This window comes from Aaosphaeria arxii (genome assembly GCF_010015735.1).
Source record: "Aaosphaeria arxii CBS 175.79 unplaced genomic scaffold BU24scaffold_3, whole genome shotgun sequence".
Classification (NCBI taxonomy): Eukaryota; Fungi; Ascomycota; class Dothideomycetes; order Pleosporales; genus Aaosphaeria; species Aaosphaeria arxii.
In genome coordinates this window covers 666499-680440 of record NW_022983476.1, presented here as the reverse complement: position 1 = coordinate 680440, position 13942 = coordinate 666499, and the positions used below count along the sequence as shown (strand labels likewise).

Below are 13942 nucleotides of genomic sequence, written 5' to 3'. Positions count from 1 at the left end.
GCACCAGAGAGCCAGCCGACGCGGTGCTTATTCCTTCAGCAGTATGTTTGCAGCATCCATTGCTGCTCCTTTGATGTGATCGAGAGCAGCCACGGCATCTTTTGCTTTCTTCTTCTGCTGTTCCACGTCTTTCCTGAGCGCATTGATCTCTTTCTTCGATGATGCGAGCTCAATGTCGCGCTGCTGTATCAGCTCACTTGCAGCTAAAAGTCGCTCTAACATAGCTTCTTGAAGCGCGTCCATCTTCAGTCTCGATTCCTCGGTGTCGGCGTAATGCTCTAGCGTCTGTTGAAAACTGTCGATATACTTGCATTTCGAATCTGCAGTGATAGACGCCTTATGTTCTTCTTGTGACTCATCTTTGAGCAGTTTCTCTTCGAGTGACTCGCTTTGTGACTTCTCTTCCTCTGACTCCTCTGCATCTTCTGAAGAAGCGGAATCTACAGGATAGTCGGCCAGACCTTGAAAGTTGAGAGTGAGCTTCTCTATCGCCGTCGTCACTCTCAAGACCTCTTTCTTATGCCTCTCGATCAATCCCAATTGAATACTCAGTTTCCGTTTCACCTCTTCTCGCTCGCTCATGTCGCGCTCCTCAAACACGAAATCGATTTCTAAATCATGCGTGAAGGTTGAAACATGTCGCTCGCTGGTTGCAAGTCCACTTTTGGCGGTACCGAGGTCTTTCAAGTGGCCTCGCATGTTTCGATTGTAACGATCAATAGCTGCAACTAATCCCAGCGTCTCCACTGTATCAGTAATATTCTCAAAGCCAGCCTCGTTTCTTACTCACTGTAGCACGGGACCGACTATGCTGTTCAACGGATGTATCCGATCTCTCAGTCTTCTCTGTGCTGGTACCATACTTTAGACGAACTGGAAAGCGAGCTCGCTTTATTGGCCGTAGCACGACACCCACTTCATCAGAGTAGGAATCAGATGAGGAATCAGAGGAGGAATCAGAGTAGGGTTTCATAAGCGGATCCACCATGCTTTTGGACTGGGCTGAATATTTTCTTTTTGGCTGCGTTCGATAAGGTTGGATCTTTGCCGAAGAAAACATGACGCTTCTGTTGGCTCGAAAGTTGGGCAGAGTCGGGGGATGATCGATCAAGAGTTGAGTGAGAGAGTGAAGGAGCAAATCAGTATGGCTGAGCCTGATATAGCGTCAAAAAGATACGCTAATCGGCTTCTGTTAGACAGCTTCAAGTGAGTTTGACCAGCAGGCCGACTTCATGTAAAGTCCGAAGAAGCGATGGTTAGGTTGAAGTTTGAGGCCCGAGATTCAATCCTTTTATAGATAGTATACTTGGTCATGTGATTATCGTTGGATATGAAGTTCGTGATTCATGCTATCTCGGGTGGGTATCGCTGTTGGCATTATGGGAAGAAGTGTTTCTCCTTTCGGTTCATCGTTATCATTCCTCGAGAGTGAAGTCAGCAGTCTGCGAGGTTAATAAGGTTGGCCTGGCTTTACAGCATGTCAGAGGAACATGTTGCGTTAGGTTTAATTTTAGCTTGATGAACTGTCTAGATGAAGGCATATACAGACTGAGTGCAACTTCTTACTATGTCCCCTTAACTTTATGTTGATGTATGAGGAAAGATGCATGACTATGCAGCAGCTATAAAACCTGTTGCATTTCCTATCTATAATGGCCTGCAGTTAGCATGAGCCTTACGCTAATTGAGCTTTATCCCATCTAACTCGTTACTTAGTTGTCCCTATCTTAGTGATGGAGTCTAATAATAAACTGACGAACTTTACAAGGCACAATTATCCTTGGATGCTAGTGAAAGCAGCTTCGAACTTCGCGAAAGCTGCATTGACTGCCTTTGACTTTTCCTTCTCCTGCTTGAGCTCAGCTTGCAAATCCTGTATTATGCTTGCGGACTGGTTATTTTTAGCCTTTGTCTTCTTGCGTTCCTTGATCGCGGTGTTCAGTAGTTTTTTGACGAAATCTAATTTGGCCTTTGCGTTCTGGACCTCCTGCCTCGCCTTCTGCTTATAGGGTATGAACACGCCATTGAAGGGGTTTGGCGGCTCCTTTGCTGCCTGCAACTCTTCCTTGAGTTTGCCAAGTTTGCCCTCAAGTAGGTCTTTGGAATTGGAGAGGAACTGACCCTAAGACTTGGAGTGATCTAGTTTGGTCTGTAGGTCCGAGGCCTGGGAACTCAGCTTGTTGTTATGTTGTTCTACTTCTCTAAGCCTCTGTCTTAAGCGCTTAACATCGCGAGTAAGCAGGTCTTGGGCAGTTGAAGCATCCTACAGTATGGTCAGTTGAAAGTGATGAGATGCAGGGAAGTTGGGAGATGGGTACACTGAGACGAGTTGATTTGCGTTTGGGCTTAGCGGCTGAATGATCTGCAGCTCGTTTGCTGCCTCGGCGAGGTTCCTTGGGGTTTTCCTGCTTAATTCGCGTCATGACGAGTTCTCGTGTAGGGTGTTTTTAGATAAATGGGCCTGTTGGTGCTCTCTGGCGTGATTGTGGTTTTTGTGGTTGGGGTTGTTACTGGTTAGTGGAGGTGTGATTAGTGTTATGAGCCACCTAGAGGGATGAAGGTAAAGGAGGCAAGTGCTTTGAACATGGGAAACTCTAATAGTGGTCATGCGTTAAATTTAAGGTAAATTATTTTGTTTCTTAAAGGATTTTGATTCTGTTGTACTGGGAAGTGATTAAGTAGCATATCTATTATTAATTGACATCTTATCTGCAACTCTGTTCTATCAGTGCAATGACAGGCTAAGTGACTGAAACCTTATTTGGCAGCGTTTCCTTCTTATTTAGTTCTCGTATTCTACATGTTCTCTGTTTGGTTTAATTAAGTCTGCTGCTGAAGACTTTGGACCTGTGTTGTGATACTGCCTTAGTAGCAGCTTCTACTTTGACCTTGATCTTCCTTACTACATCTCCTATATGTAAAAGATCCTCTATGATGCTGCTATTTGCTACAAAGTCTAACTCCTTGGCACTTATGAATAACTTTTGCTGCTCTTTGTACGCGGCTAGGGAGGAATTTGCCTAAGTGGTCTTGTTCTGGGCTTTCTTAACGTTCTTTTTGAGCTGGGCGATGGTATCTTGCAGGGCTAGGTTCGTTGATTTCAGGTTTTGAATGACTTTGTCTTTCGACTTTAACTTAGCAACTAAATCCTCTGAGCCACCTTCGAGTTCTTTGTTCTGGTTGATGAGAGTGGAGAGAGACGTGTAGATGTTATCCCTTAAGACTGCAGAGCTTGTTGTATCTGCACAGACAAGCTATTGCAATGCTGGTGGGCTACTTTTGATCTATCTTTAATATTAAATTGAACTTATTACTAAGGTTAGAAGCAACTGTATTGCCTACTTACTACCGTACGTCTTTTCTTGGGATAGAGCTGAAGTTGCATGTCGCTCTCCTGTTTTACTATATGAGTATCGTTCTTCTGCTTTATTGTGTCTTGTGTGTTGGCAGATGGGAGGTGGCTGCTTGTAAGAACCTGATGTCCTGTGTGAAGCTCTTCTTGAAGAATGTAATTGTCCCAAGCGTTATACTAAGAAGATGAACGGGCGATGCTACTTTTGGGGGAAAGAAAGGTGGCAAATGTAGCTGCTATGCGTGGGGCGACTTTTTAATGTGAGGGAAGTGAAGGAGGCAGACTAGTAGGTGATCCTATATATGACGTAGGAAAAAATCAAATCGAGAGGGTTATCGAAATTACTCTCACACGTGAAAATGCGACAAGCGGGGATACACAAACTGATCTGAAGGGTTCCATCGTTCGACGGATGTCGAAAGTGAGCATGTATCATGTTGTTCACTTGCATGCACGTGGAGAAGAAGAAGAGTTACAAGAATTTTAATCCATTATCTGGGTCTGGTTGGCATTTACTAAGCCTGGTACAGTGATCATGAATGCAAGAGCCTCGACTGTATACGTTCACCCTGAAAACACTGTCCAACCGACAAAGCCAGCAAACCTTATCCCAAAGGTGTGCATAGACCAGCCCAAAGTCATAAACGCCATCACCAAGCCAGCCCAAAGTCGTAATCATTATCATCAAACCAGCCCATTGTCGTAATCATAATCATAGAAGCATCCCATCGTCGTAATCATTATCGTATAATCAGCCAGTCATGTAAGTGAGCCACTGTCAACCAGACTTTCGCTCACTGCCTATCGGGTGCTTGTGCAAGAGCGATGAACTGCTCGGCAGCCATGGCGCGGGACCTCCAATAAGCCGCAGTGAACTCGCTTTTCTTCAGGCGGACCTTCATTTCTGCTAGCACGAGTTTCGGAGGAACTTCCTCAACCTGTTCGGGTTCTCGATCCTGCTCGTCGACATATATCTTGGGGGCTTCTCGATTCTTTTTATGTATCCTCTCAATCCTCTCGGGCTCGTCCTCCTCGTTGCATTCCGCAGTGTTGCCACGGGTGCCAGGTGGAGGAATCTCGGTCGTCGTTCCAAGCCGTTGATAGATCTCCAAGATATCGATTGCCCAGTCGCCTGCTACGGTGATGACGCTTTGCTTCATGCTGGGAGTCACGTAGGCGTACATGTACGCTACCAATCTCTCTAGGACCTCCTTCTTCTTGAGATACTGTGTGCTCTGAGAGTAGTAGAACGTGATGTCGCCCTGCATGTTGGCTTTCTCAACTTCCTTGTCGTCCACTTCTTCTTCGAGGGCTTCGATCTCCTTTCTGATCTTCTGCGAGTCTTTGATGAGGGTGTCAATGAAGAAAGCTATGTAGTTGCGATCTTTTGTTGTGACTTGTATGGCGTTCGGTGAAGTGAGTGCCCGCTGATGAGCTTCCAGGCCAACGGGTGTGCTGGGGTTGGAAAGATTGATAAGAAACTCCGGCGAGGGAAGAGCATCGGTGACCAGAGAGGGAACTGCGGCGGGCATATACATGGATTGCAGGATGCGAACCAAGCCTTCAGTAGTATAGGTCTGTAGGTCGGGGGAGGGCCCTAGCTGAGGTTGCTGTCCGTGACCGTCTGCTGCGTGTGTAGGAGGAATGAACAGTGGCGGGGGTTTTGGCTATGGATATGTGAGATGATGTCAATCGTCACTGGGATGGTTACAACATACCTTGACAGTATCTGAACGATCTCTGCCCTTATTTTCACCTTTCTTGTCAGGGGAGCTGTTCGTGGCGTGACCAAGCTCATCAGTATTATTCTTGTTGACCTTCTGAAAAATTTGCGATTTGGACTGCCCTTCCTGTGCTTTGAAGTTTCGTGAAGCTTCTTGGAGCATGTGCATTTGAGACAAAGGCATGTACGAAGGACCAGCTTCAGAACCGAACAGTTCTTCACTCATTCCTGGGACATAACCCTCGGTGCTGCTGCTGTCGTCACTCGAGGAACCATAGACGGACATACCCATAGATGACAACTCTTGCTGGTTGAAGGGCCTTGGGCTAAGTGGGCTAGGAATGTTTCCTTGAGGGAGTACCGAGGCGGTAAGTCTCCAACGCCTGATGCGCTCCTCGTCGACAACATAGATGCCCTCAACCGAGCCGCCAGGCGTACTGCCATCTTCAGACGCTTCTTGCGGGGCGGGGCGTACGAAGCCTGCGTCATCGTTGGGGTTGACTTCCCTACTGTTCGGCTGCGGCAATGGGAATCTAATTTCGGTCGTGGCGTTGCTGCTGCTCGCCCACGAATTCAGATCCGAGAGTCTCAATGAAGCAGCACTGCCTCGTAGGTCTGCCATGAACGGAGAGCGGCGAAGATGCTGTGGAATAGCAATCTGCTGGGTTGGAGTGTCAGTCTCGCTCTGTCCAAGTGATAGGCTGCGCGCCTGGGGACTGCGCGAAGCTTCGCTGCTGAAGGAACTTCCCGCTGCTGAACCCTGAAATTCTAGATCAGGGTGATCGTGATCATCACGAGCTTGCTGATAGTTCTCAGGTAGTGTAGGTGGCGGAGTGCTGGGTGCCTCGCCGACGGGATTGAAGGTTGAGATACGCGGGACGTTGTTTTGCTCTGTGGGCAAGTTCTCCGCCGAACGTTCGGGCGTCATGTTTCGGTATCGGCGGCGGCCGTGGCGCGATGTTGAGAAATCCCTCGTGGATTCATCGCCGCTCTGGGACTCGGAACTGCTTGAATGTGAGCGAAACATGGCCTTTTTAAGGGCGCGAAAGCAGCGGATGTGAGGGGTTGTGGGTGGAAAGGTGAGAGAGAGTAAGTGAGAGAGAAGTGGGAAAGATATACTCACAACATCAGGGCCACTAGCTCGTTGGCTGCCTGGATCCCCAGTAACCGTCTGGAAAACACAGTGATAATAGTAAACAGATCGGAGACCTTGATATTGTATTGTACCTCTCTTATTTCTATCGTCAGCAGTACAGCATCCAAGGTCTATTCACACGCACACGTATTTTATCAGAGGCTGAAACGACAAATGAGCGAATCAAGTAGAGCTTGAAGACCATCAAAGAGAATAGTATGTTTATTGAGGCTACTACGCATAAGCAGCCATGAGATGTGAATATTCCCAAAAGAGCGTACCCTTTGCAATTCCCATTGAAATGCTGGATAAACCATCAGTGAAGTCTAGTAAAAACATGCAAATGCTAATAGGAATCTAGCTCATCCAATTACCCGGCACAGATAGCACTCCGTGCTCACTTCTTGCGTCCCTTGCTGGCTGCAGCTTTGGCCTTTCCACGACCCTTGGGCTTGACATCTTCCGCACTCTCGTCGTCCTCATCAGAAGCAGCCCGCTTTTTGCCTCGAGGCTTCTGTGGCTGCGCCTTCTTTGCAGCAGACTTCTTTTTGGGCTGTTTCACATACTTGTCCTTGGACAAGTCCGTTTCTTCATCGTCGTCCTTCCCTTCTTCTATAACTTCACCATCGTCCGATTCATCAATGGCTTCTTCCAAATCGGGCTTCACCTTTGTTGAGCTCTTTGGTGCAAACACGTTGCTAGCTTTCATGAAGGGAAGAGGGTGCGTTTGCTTATTATATCTGTTTCGTCTGTCAGCTTGTGATATTGGTTACGAGCCCATCGTCACTTACAGCCTCGTGAAGGTCGCTTTGGCTTGCGTGTCTATTTTGACCTTGTCCTGGTCCATTGGCCCAACACCTAGTTCCATAATGGCATCAAAGTCTTCCTTCGTCAAGAAGTAGCTGTCCAGGAGGTCTATGATTTCTGGAACAGCTTCTTTGCCCTCCTCCTCTAATTTCTTGACAAGCTGTGCCCAAAAAATTGGAACATATTGTTGACGAACTTCGTGTCTATCGCCGGAGGATCGCAATCGCATGTGAGACTGGATTTCTTTTACCATGCGTGTCAACTTTTGCTGATTGCTATTCTTGCCGAGCCAAGACGTGAATCGAGTCTGATGACCAGCCATGCTACCTGAAACGAAGCTGGCAGGCCTCACGAAGCTGAAAACAGCATGTGTGGGCATGAGGCTCCAGTGTTGTTGTGAGCCATGGATCATTCGATCCACGAGATCGCCGTCACTAATGCTGTCTGCAGCCTCGGATGTGAGTTCCAGGAGCTTCAAATTGTGCTCCTTACCGGCGTAGCTTGAAGCACGAATAGGGTTGGTCCCGAGGTAGTTCTCTTGTAACATGAGAGGGCTGAACTCGTGGTCGTTGAAATAGAGCTCAATCTTCTCATTCAGAGTAGCTTTGCTGCTCGCAGCAAACATGCCTCCACCCAGGATCTTTGATGTAATATCCCAGGGCTTCAAGATCACATGTTTCTCCCATGACTTTGACATCTGCTTCCCCTTATCGAAGTCCATAATTTCTTGATCCATCTTCGCGGTTGATATCATATTGACAACTTGTCGTATGTCGGCACGGCTGCCCTCGATGAGCGCATTGACGACAGGTGCCGGCATCTTCAGTCCCTCGCGGAAGGCTATCGTCATGATGCGAGACCGGATTTGATCCACGGTAGGTCGTCGGAAGGGTAGATCGAACGTTACGAAGTCGAAGGGTTTCATCTTTGGCTGTCTTCTTTCGTTACAGATCAGTATCATTGGCACGTCCGACTTCTTGCAAACTGCTGCGAGAGCTCCCACACCGCCTCTGTCTCCTGCAGACATGCCGTCGACCTCGTCCATGATCAAGACGAGTTTCTTCTTCGACTTCTCGACTTGCTTGCCATCGCCAGAAAAGTACCCATGCAAGGATGTTGTGCTTAGTACGCCTCGTAGACCCTCTTCCACCAACTTCTTGCTACGGGTATCACTGGCGTTGCTTTCAACGATATCGTAACCTTCCATCTTAGCAACAAGATGTGCTGCTGTAGTCTTTCCGATACCTGGAGGCCCATGCAGCATCACAGCTCTGAAGACTCCACTGCCATCAGGACCAGCAAGCTTGAAACCGGTTTTTTGGCTTTTAGGGAATCTTTGTAGCCAGCGCTGGAGCTTTTCGACTGTGGTTTTATTACCGCAGATTTGAGCAAGGCTGGTCGGAGCATATTTGGTAGTCCATAAGCGGTCTTCGACTAAAGGATCAGATGTCTTCTTAGCTGCTGATGACGCAGCACCCGTTGCGCCTTTGCTGCTCGCTGCAGCTTGTGCGGCCTTTTCTGCCTTCAGGCGACGCTTCTCCTCTGCCTCCATCTCTGCAGCGGCCTTTTCGATCTTCTCTTGTTCCTTCTTCTCCTTCTCTTTATGTGCAGCTTGTGCTTTCGAGTCGCCTGCGTGCCCACTAGCTGATAGTCGTGTGATGAGCTGTGAGAGGCCATCTTCATTGATGGTCTTGAGACTAAATTCCTGGATCCTTCTGAGTTTACTGGGTCCGGCGTCTGAGCCTAGGACAACAAAGCTAGTTTTCTTACTTGGGGCACTGACGACCTTGCCCCCGTGCCGCTTGACGAGTTCTTGAGCTTCGGGACGCCCCCATTTCTCTAGGATCCCAGTGAACAAGAAGGACAAGCCTGCAAGACATGTTGGATTACCAGAAGGCATGTCATCAGTAGATCCCCCACTTGGGCCTGCATTGGCACGTCCTGCATTTGCTCTCCAATTGAACTTTGCACCATCTGGATCTTTTGGTGGAGGAGTTGGGGGCCTGACTAAGTCGATGCTGTCGTAGATATCTTGCACTTTAGTATCTTCTGGTGCATCGTCCTTCTTTGCCTTTTTCTTTACCGGCGACTTTTTCGCAGCGGCTGGCTTCTTTGCTCGGCCTTTCTTTGGCACGTCTTCTTCATCCTCTTCATCATCGTCGTCGTCGAGCTCCGGCGTCTTGCGCTTTCGACCAGCAGTCTTCGATCTGCCCTTGGTGACTGGCTCTTCTTCTAGCTCTGCCAGGTCATCTTCTTGGTCTACATCCTTCATATCCACATCCTCCTCTTCCGGGTCGAAGTCATCGTCATCTCGAGCTTTCTTTTGACGTTTGGTAGGTTTTGCAGGCGTTCCGCGGTGTGGCAAGGCAATGGGCATGTCATCATCACTTTGATCGCTCTCTGCGTAATCGTCTTTCTTGCCGTTGCGCTTGAAGTTGTCACCAAAAATATCATCAGCTCCGTCAAGATCATCATCGGGGAAATCTTCATCGTCGTCTCTTTCCGCATATGTGACAGGCTTCCTTCCTCGTGTGGAGCTCCTACCGTTCGTGGCAGGTGTAGCTACTTTGGTACTCATCCCGTTTGCCTTCGCTGGTGTGGCCTTCTTCGGGGTAGATTTTGGTGTAGCCTTTGGTGTAGAATCGACTGGTCTTGTCTTCACGGGCTCGGAGCGCTTGGGCTTTTTCTTGCTGCCGAAGAATTCGGATGTGGTGGTTTCTTCGAGTACGGGTTCGGGAGTAGGTTCGCGTTTGGCTTTTTTCGGTGGAGGCTTCTTGGGAGTTGCTTTCTTAGGTCTATCACTTGAATTAGATCGAATATTGTAATAGAGGATATCTCTCACTCACTTGACTTCTTCTTCTGACTCACTGTCCATAACCACTCTGCTTGCTCGGCCAGCCCTCTTAGGTGCTTGCTTCTTTGCTGGTGTCTTCTGTGACGGTCTGTTAGCTCTCCAAGTTCTAAGAAGTAGTCTCTTCCCAGGACCAAAGGCACGTCCTTGTCTGGCTATAATGAAGCGCCGGGGGCAGATGGCTATGCAGTGTTGATTGGATTGAGGAGTAGTTCAGATGATGCTGTGCAATAGTGGGACGATAAAAGTGTGAAAAGAGCCAGTGTTATTCGTTGTAAGGAAATGACATTCATGGCTTTTGAATTGAAGTTTTAAGTACTTCCGGAAAATGATGTGCTGTCAAGGGACGGTTGTTATATGACATGGTCATACCTCATCTTTTTCCTGGCTTTCCTGTAAAGCTTTACTCTGCGAAGCTTTAATCGCTGCAGCACCTCCGCCGAAGAAACTCCTGATGTCCGCCGGCATGTTGTACACAAATCAACACTGAACCATACAATATAACAATTGGAATGTTCTCGTAGTCGTAGTCAGATCCAGTGCGGTTGTCGTGTAAAAAGGGTCGAGGCAGCAAGACGGACAAGTACTGAGGGGGCAAGGCGTGCGCGACGCGCTTCTATGACGGAAACCGCGTAAAGCACTTAGGCAACGATAAGCGCGCTATGCCGCATCCATACTAGCGGCTTATCAGCCACATATTGCAGCCACATCTCTTGGCACGAAACTTCCGACTTCAACTTGAGGTTCGTGGTGCTTTCTTGCTGTCACGGCATTCCAACGACAGCACCATGCCGCCACCAAGGATACAACCGAGTCTGGTGACTCAATTGAGTCAAATGTCACTGTCGGCATCGAGACCGCGACGTATGTGTTCCATTCCACCACGCCCTGCTGCATCACACGATTCACCACTTCAATCTCATCTTATACACCTGCGAGTTTTGCTCAGGCCGGCAGAACCAATCCCTTCAACAATTACGAAATTCACATATTCAGATTTTATTCCAGCAAAAACTAACCTGAACTGACAGCACTCAACCAACCGAACATCCCCTCATTCCTCGTACCATCCCTCAAGACCAGCACCCCACGATTCTTCTCCAGCACGCCATCCCACGCCAACTGGCTGATCCCCAAGACCGGCGAGTCCAGCAAGTCCCGCAAAGGACGATGCCGCGTGCCCACCGGCGGCAGCATGCGCGGAACGACCGTCATCTGGGGCGACTACGGCCTCCGGATGCGCGACCACGACCGCCGCATCTCCTCGCAGCAGCTCAAGATCGCGGAGGAGACCATCAAGAAGCGCCTCCGTGGTATGAAGTTTAGGTTCTATACGAGGATTGCGGCGGATATTGGTGTCTATACGAGTGGAAATGAGAGCCGTATGGGTAAGGGAAAGGGAAGTTTCGATCATTGGGCTAGCAGGGTGGCTGTTAGTAAGATTTTGTTTGAGATCAAGGGCGATTTGCACGAGCAGGTTGTCAAGGATGCTTTTAGGTTGGCTGGAAATAAGTTGCCCGGTAAGTTCATATCGTCCATCCATATACCGGACTACTGAGGACGTGACAAGACGGATGAACTGGAACGAAGCTGATACTGGATTCAATAGGTCTTTATGAATTCGTTAAGAAGGGTGACCCACCAGTCATGGGAATCACCAAGGTTGGTGTGAATGGCGTCACAGAGGCAGACTTGAGGCGGCCAAGGAAGAAGCTGCCTTTGGAGGAAACAGCTGCAAGCCTGCCCTCAAGCACGCCCTCATAATTGTACACTATACCAATCTGTGTCGTGAAAAGACACCTGTAAATCCTGTTCATCATAGCAATGTGTCATTGGCATCACGTACGCTACAAAATGATTTGTCAATGTTAAATGTATTTAGGGAGATGAACGAACGCTATCAAACTACAACTCTCTCTCCTTTCCCCATATGAATATGCATTCTAAGCTTTGTACAACGTATCCAAGAAACCCTTGGCTAGGTCCACGACAACACTCTTGTTGGGCAAGCTTCCTGCAACACCATATAGCGCAGCGGAATCTCCCATGGCCTGGCCCTTCGCACCCTTGCCCTCTGCGATCCTCTTCCTCTCCTTATCCTTGACGTCCTCGACGACTTCGACCAAGTCGGCAATCAATTGGTCAACTGCTGCGACGATTGGCAGCGTGACCGCAATATGGATAGCTGGCGGGCTTTGCAGCGCGTTGAGATGCCATCCCTTCTCACCCATGGCGTCCGCGACGTCGTAGATGTTGATCGTTGGGGAGTGGAAGGCAACAACGGAGACCAAGGGGCGGCCAATAATCCTCAAGTCAGTAGACAGAGAGTGGTTCTCGCGGATAGCAGACTCGATCTTCTTCATAGTACCAACAATCTTGTGGCATGCGTCGATGTAGCCGTTCTCGCCCTGCTTGACAAGAGAGGCCCAGCAACCTGCAATGAGCGCGCCTGGTCGGGATCCGGCAATGCTAGGCGACGCATACACGCCACCAGACCAATCAGGAGAGATGAAATACTGGTATTTGCGGTACTCATCTGATCGGTAGAGAACTGTGCTGTTGCCCTTAGGGGCAAAGCCATACTTGTGCGTATCGCAGGAGATGCTAGTAACGCCCTTGAGTTTGAAGTCGAAAGTTTCAGATTCGAAGCCCGCCTTCGCAAGCAGGGGAATCAGGAACGAGCCAAGGCAGCAGTCAACGTGAAGGGGAATCTTCTTCTTGTGGGCGAGGCGTGAGAGACCGGAGATATCATCGATAATGCCGTGAGGGAAGTTTGGCGCCGAGCCTACGAGGAGAACTGTGTTGGGGTTGATAAGGCGCGAGACAGATTGAAGGTGGACCTTGTACGAAGGTGCTTTGCATGATACGAGGTGAATCTTGATCTTGAAGTACTCGCCTGCCTTGCGGAAGGCCGTGTGTGCAGTTTCTGGGAGAATCATCTCAGGTTCGGTCACGCCACGCTCCTGGTAGGCTTTGTTGCGTGCGCTCAAGCATGCCATCAAGATAGACTCAGTTCCTCCGCTGGTGGTGACACCTACAGCGCCATCGGGGGCATTGAACAGTGACAAGACCTGAGAAATGTTAGATATTACAGCCTTCGACTGGCTGGCGGAACTCGTACCATTGCGACGATCTCAGCCTCCATCTTCCTAACGCCAGGGAAGACATCCGGATGAATCGGGTTTGAGACGGTGAATTTGCCAAATGCCTCCGTTTGTAATTTGATGAGCTCATCACCTCCATGATAAACTGCACCGCTGACCCTGCCATCTTCCCACCTGGTGTGCTCCATATTCTCCAGATCCTCCAGCGCCTTGCGGACCTGCTCTGCCGACCATCCTTCCGCGGGGAGAGCAACTGTCCTCTCGACACCGGGTCCAGAGGGCACCAATTTTCGCTCCAACTTCAAAATCGTTTCTGCGACTTGTGTTTGCACCTTGGTGCGCACACCAGGAAGACCGAGAAAGATGCCATAGAGAACGCGGCGCGTGTTGGTGTAGATGTCGGCGACAGAACCGGTGATGCCGCGGCCCTTGAGCTGGTAGAAAAGTTTGCGCGTCCAGCGGAGCAGGAAGAGGATGAAGATTATGTTTCGCAAACTGTGGCGGCCTCAGTTAGTATCTGGCCCGGGAATAATTAATGCTCCATGTGGCGTGGAAAACATACACATCGACATTGAGGGCGACGAGCTGTCCGCGTGGAGAGCTCCTCCGCGCATTGAATGTCTCGCGGAGACTGACAGGCAGGCGTGAAGATCCCGGCATGGCTGTACTCACTCAGTGCGTCGAGGTGGGCAAAGATTGCATCGCAGTGAAGTCGAAAGAAGGTTGACACGAACTGGTGATTAGATACGTCAGGGACTTGCTTGACCATCATTCACATGCTCTTGCCCTGCGCGCAACCGAGGTTTCTGCTAACCCAATGTAGTAAGGTCAACTTACCTTTTACGGAAGGTCTCGTAACCAATTGGGGAGAGCTTGCGAGGAAATATTAAAAAGCAGAGGAATCACATCTTCAACATCGGTTAAGTTGATGTCATGATAGCTTTGATACTTGATGAGCTTAGTACCTCAC

The 13942-nt window shown here is 49.2% G+C and overlaps 5 protein-coding genes across 5 annotated transcripts; 1 reads left to right on the top strand and 4 right to left on the bottom strand.

Moving 5' to 3' along the window:
- Positions 1-27: 27 nt before the first annotated feature.
- BU24DRAFT_407150 (uncharacterized protein) lies at positions 28-988 on the bottom strand (the record flags this gene model as incomplete). Its single annotated transcript, XM_033525798.1, has 2 exons — positions 28-746; positions 787-988. 2 exons carry the CDS (start codon positions 986-988, stop codon positions 28-30), a joined length of 921 nt encoding a protein of 306 aa, XP_033385412.1.
- Positions 989-1774: 786 nt separating this feature from the next.
- On the bottom strand, positions 1775-2423 carry BU24DRAFT_460167 (uncharacterized protein; the record flags this gene model as incomplete). The annotated part of the gene is made up of 3 exons (XM_033531796.1): positions 1775-2122; positions 2198-2263; positions 2319-2423. The coding sequence occupies 3 exons, from the start codon at positions 2421-2423 to the stop codon at positions 1775-1777; spliced, it is 519 nt and encodes a 172-aa protein (XP_033385411.1).
- Positions 2424-6430: 4007 nt separating this feature from the next.
- BU24DRAFT_388024 (DNA replication factor C, large subunit) lies at positions 6431-10462 on the bottom strand. Its single transcript, XM_033524995.1, has 4 exons — positions 10241-10462; positions 9864-9949; positions 7002-9812; positions 6431-6950 (listed from the first exon to the last, which is right to left on the bottom strand). The coding sequence occupies exons 1-4, from the start codon at positions 10334-10336 to the stop codon at positions 6608-6610; spliced, it is 3336 nt and encodes a 1111-aa protein (XP_033385410.1). The 5' UTR covers positions 10337-10462; the 3' UTR covers positions 6431-6607.
- A 153-nt stretch (positions 10463-10615) lies between these two features.
- Positions 10616-11774, top strand: BU24DRAFT_420096 (ribosomal protein L16). Its single transcript, XM_033527397.1, has 3 exons — positions 10616-10732; positions 10900-11388; positions 11478-11774. The coding sequence occupies exons 1-3, from the start codon at positions 10657-10659 to the stop codon at positions 11630-11632; spliced, it is 720 nt and encodes a 239-aa protein (XP_033385409.1). The 5' UTR covers positions 10616-10656; the 3' UTR covers positions 11633-11774.
- BU24DRAFT_420095 (sphingosine-1-phosphate lyase-like protein) lies at positions 11718-13657 on the bottom strand. Its single transcript, XM_033527396.1, has 3 exons — positions 13535-13657; positions 12990-13467; positions 11718-12939 (listed from the first exon to the last, which is right to left on the bottom strand). The coding sequence occupies exons 1-3, from the start codon at positions 13630-13632 to the stop codon at positions 11812-11814; spliced, it is 1704 nt and encodes a 567-aa protein (XP_033385408.1). The 5' UTR covers positions 13633-13657; the 3' UTR covers positions 11718-11811.
- Between the last annotated feature and the right edge of the window lie 285 nt (positions 13658-13942).

Bases quoted from the DNA above. Each gene is read 5' to 3' on its own strand.
- BU24DRAFT_388024 (XM_033524995.1), bottom strand. From the start codon at position 10,336: ATGCCGGCGGACATCAGGAGTTTCTTCGGCGGAGGTGCTGCAGCGATT. The intron at 9,813-9,863 runs GTGAGTGAGAGA...TTCAAGTGATAG, and splicing joins GAGTCAGAAGAAGAAGTCAA to ACCTAAGAAAGCAACTCCCA. The intron at 6,951-7,001 runs GTAAGTGACGAT...CAGACGAAACAG, and splicing joins AAAGCGACCTTCACGAGGCT to ATATAATAAGCAAACGCACC.
- BU24DRAFT_420096 (XM_033527397.1), top strand. From the start codon at position 10,657: ATGCCGCCACCAAGGATACAACCGAGTCTGGTGACTCAATTGAGTCAA. The intron at 10,733-10,899 runs GTATGTGTTCCA...CTGAACTGACAG, and splicing joins GTCGGCATCGAGACCGCGAC to CACTCAACCAACCGAACATC. The intron at 11,389-11,477 runs GTAAGTTCATAT...TGGATTCAATAG, and splicing joins GGCTGGAAATAAGTTGCCCG to GTCTTTATGAATTCGTTAAG.
- BU24DRAFT_420095 (XM_033527396.1), bottom strand. From the start codon at position 13,632: ATGCCGGGATCTTCACGCCTGCCTGTCAGTCTCCGCGAGACATTCAAT. The intron at 13,468-13,534 runs GTATGTTTTCCA...AGGCCGCCACAG, and splicing joins GTCGCCCTCAATGTCGATGT to TTTGCGAAACATAATCTTCA. The intron at 12,940-12,989 runs GTACGAGTTCCG...AACATTTCTCAG, and splicing joins AGGCTGAGATCGTCGCAATG to GTCTTGTCACTGTTCAATGC.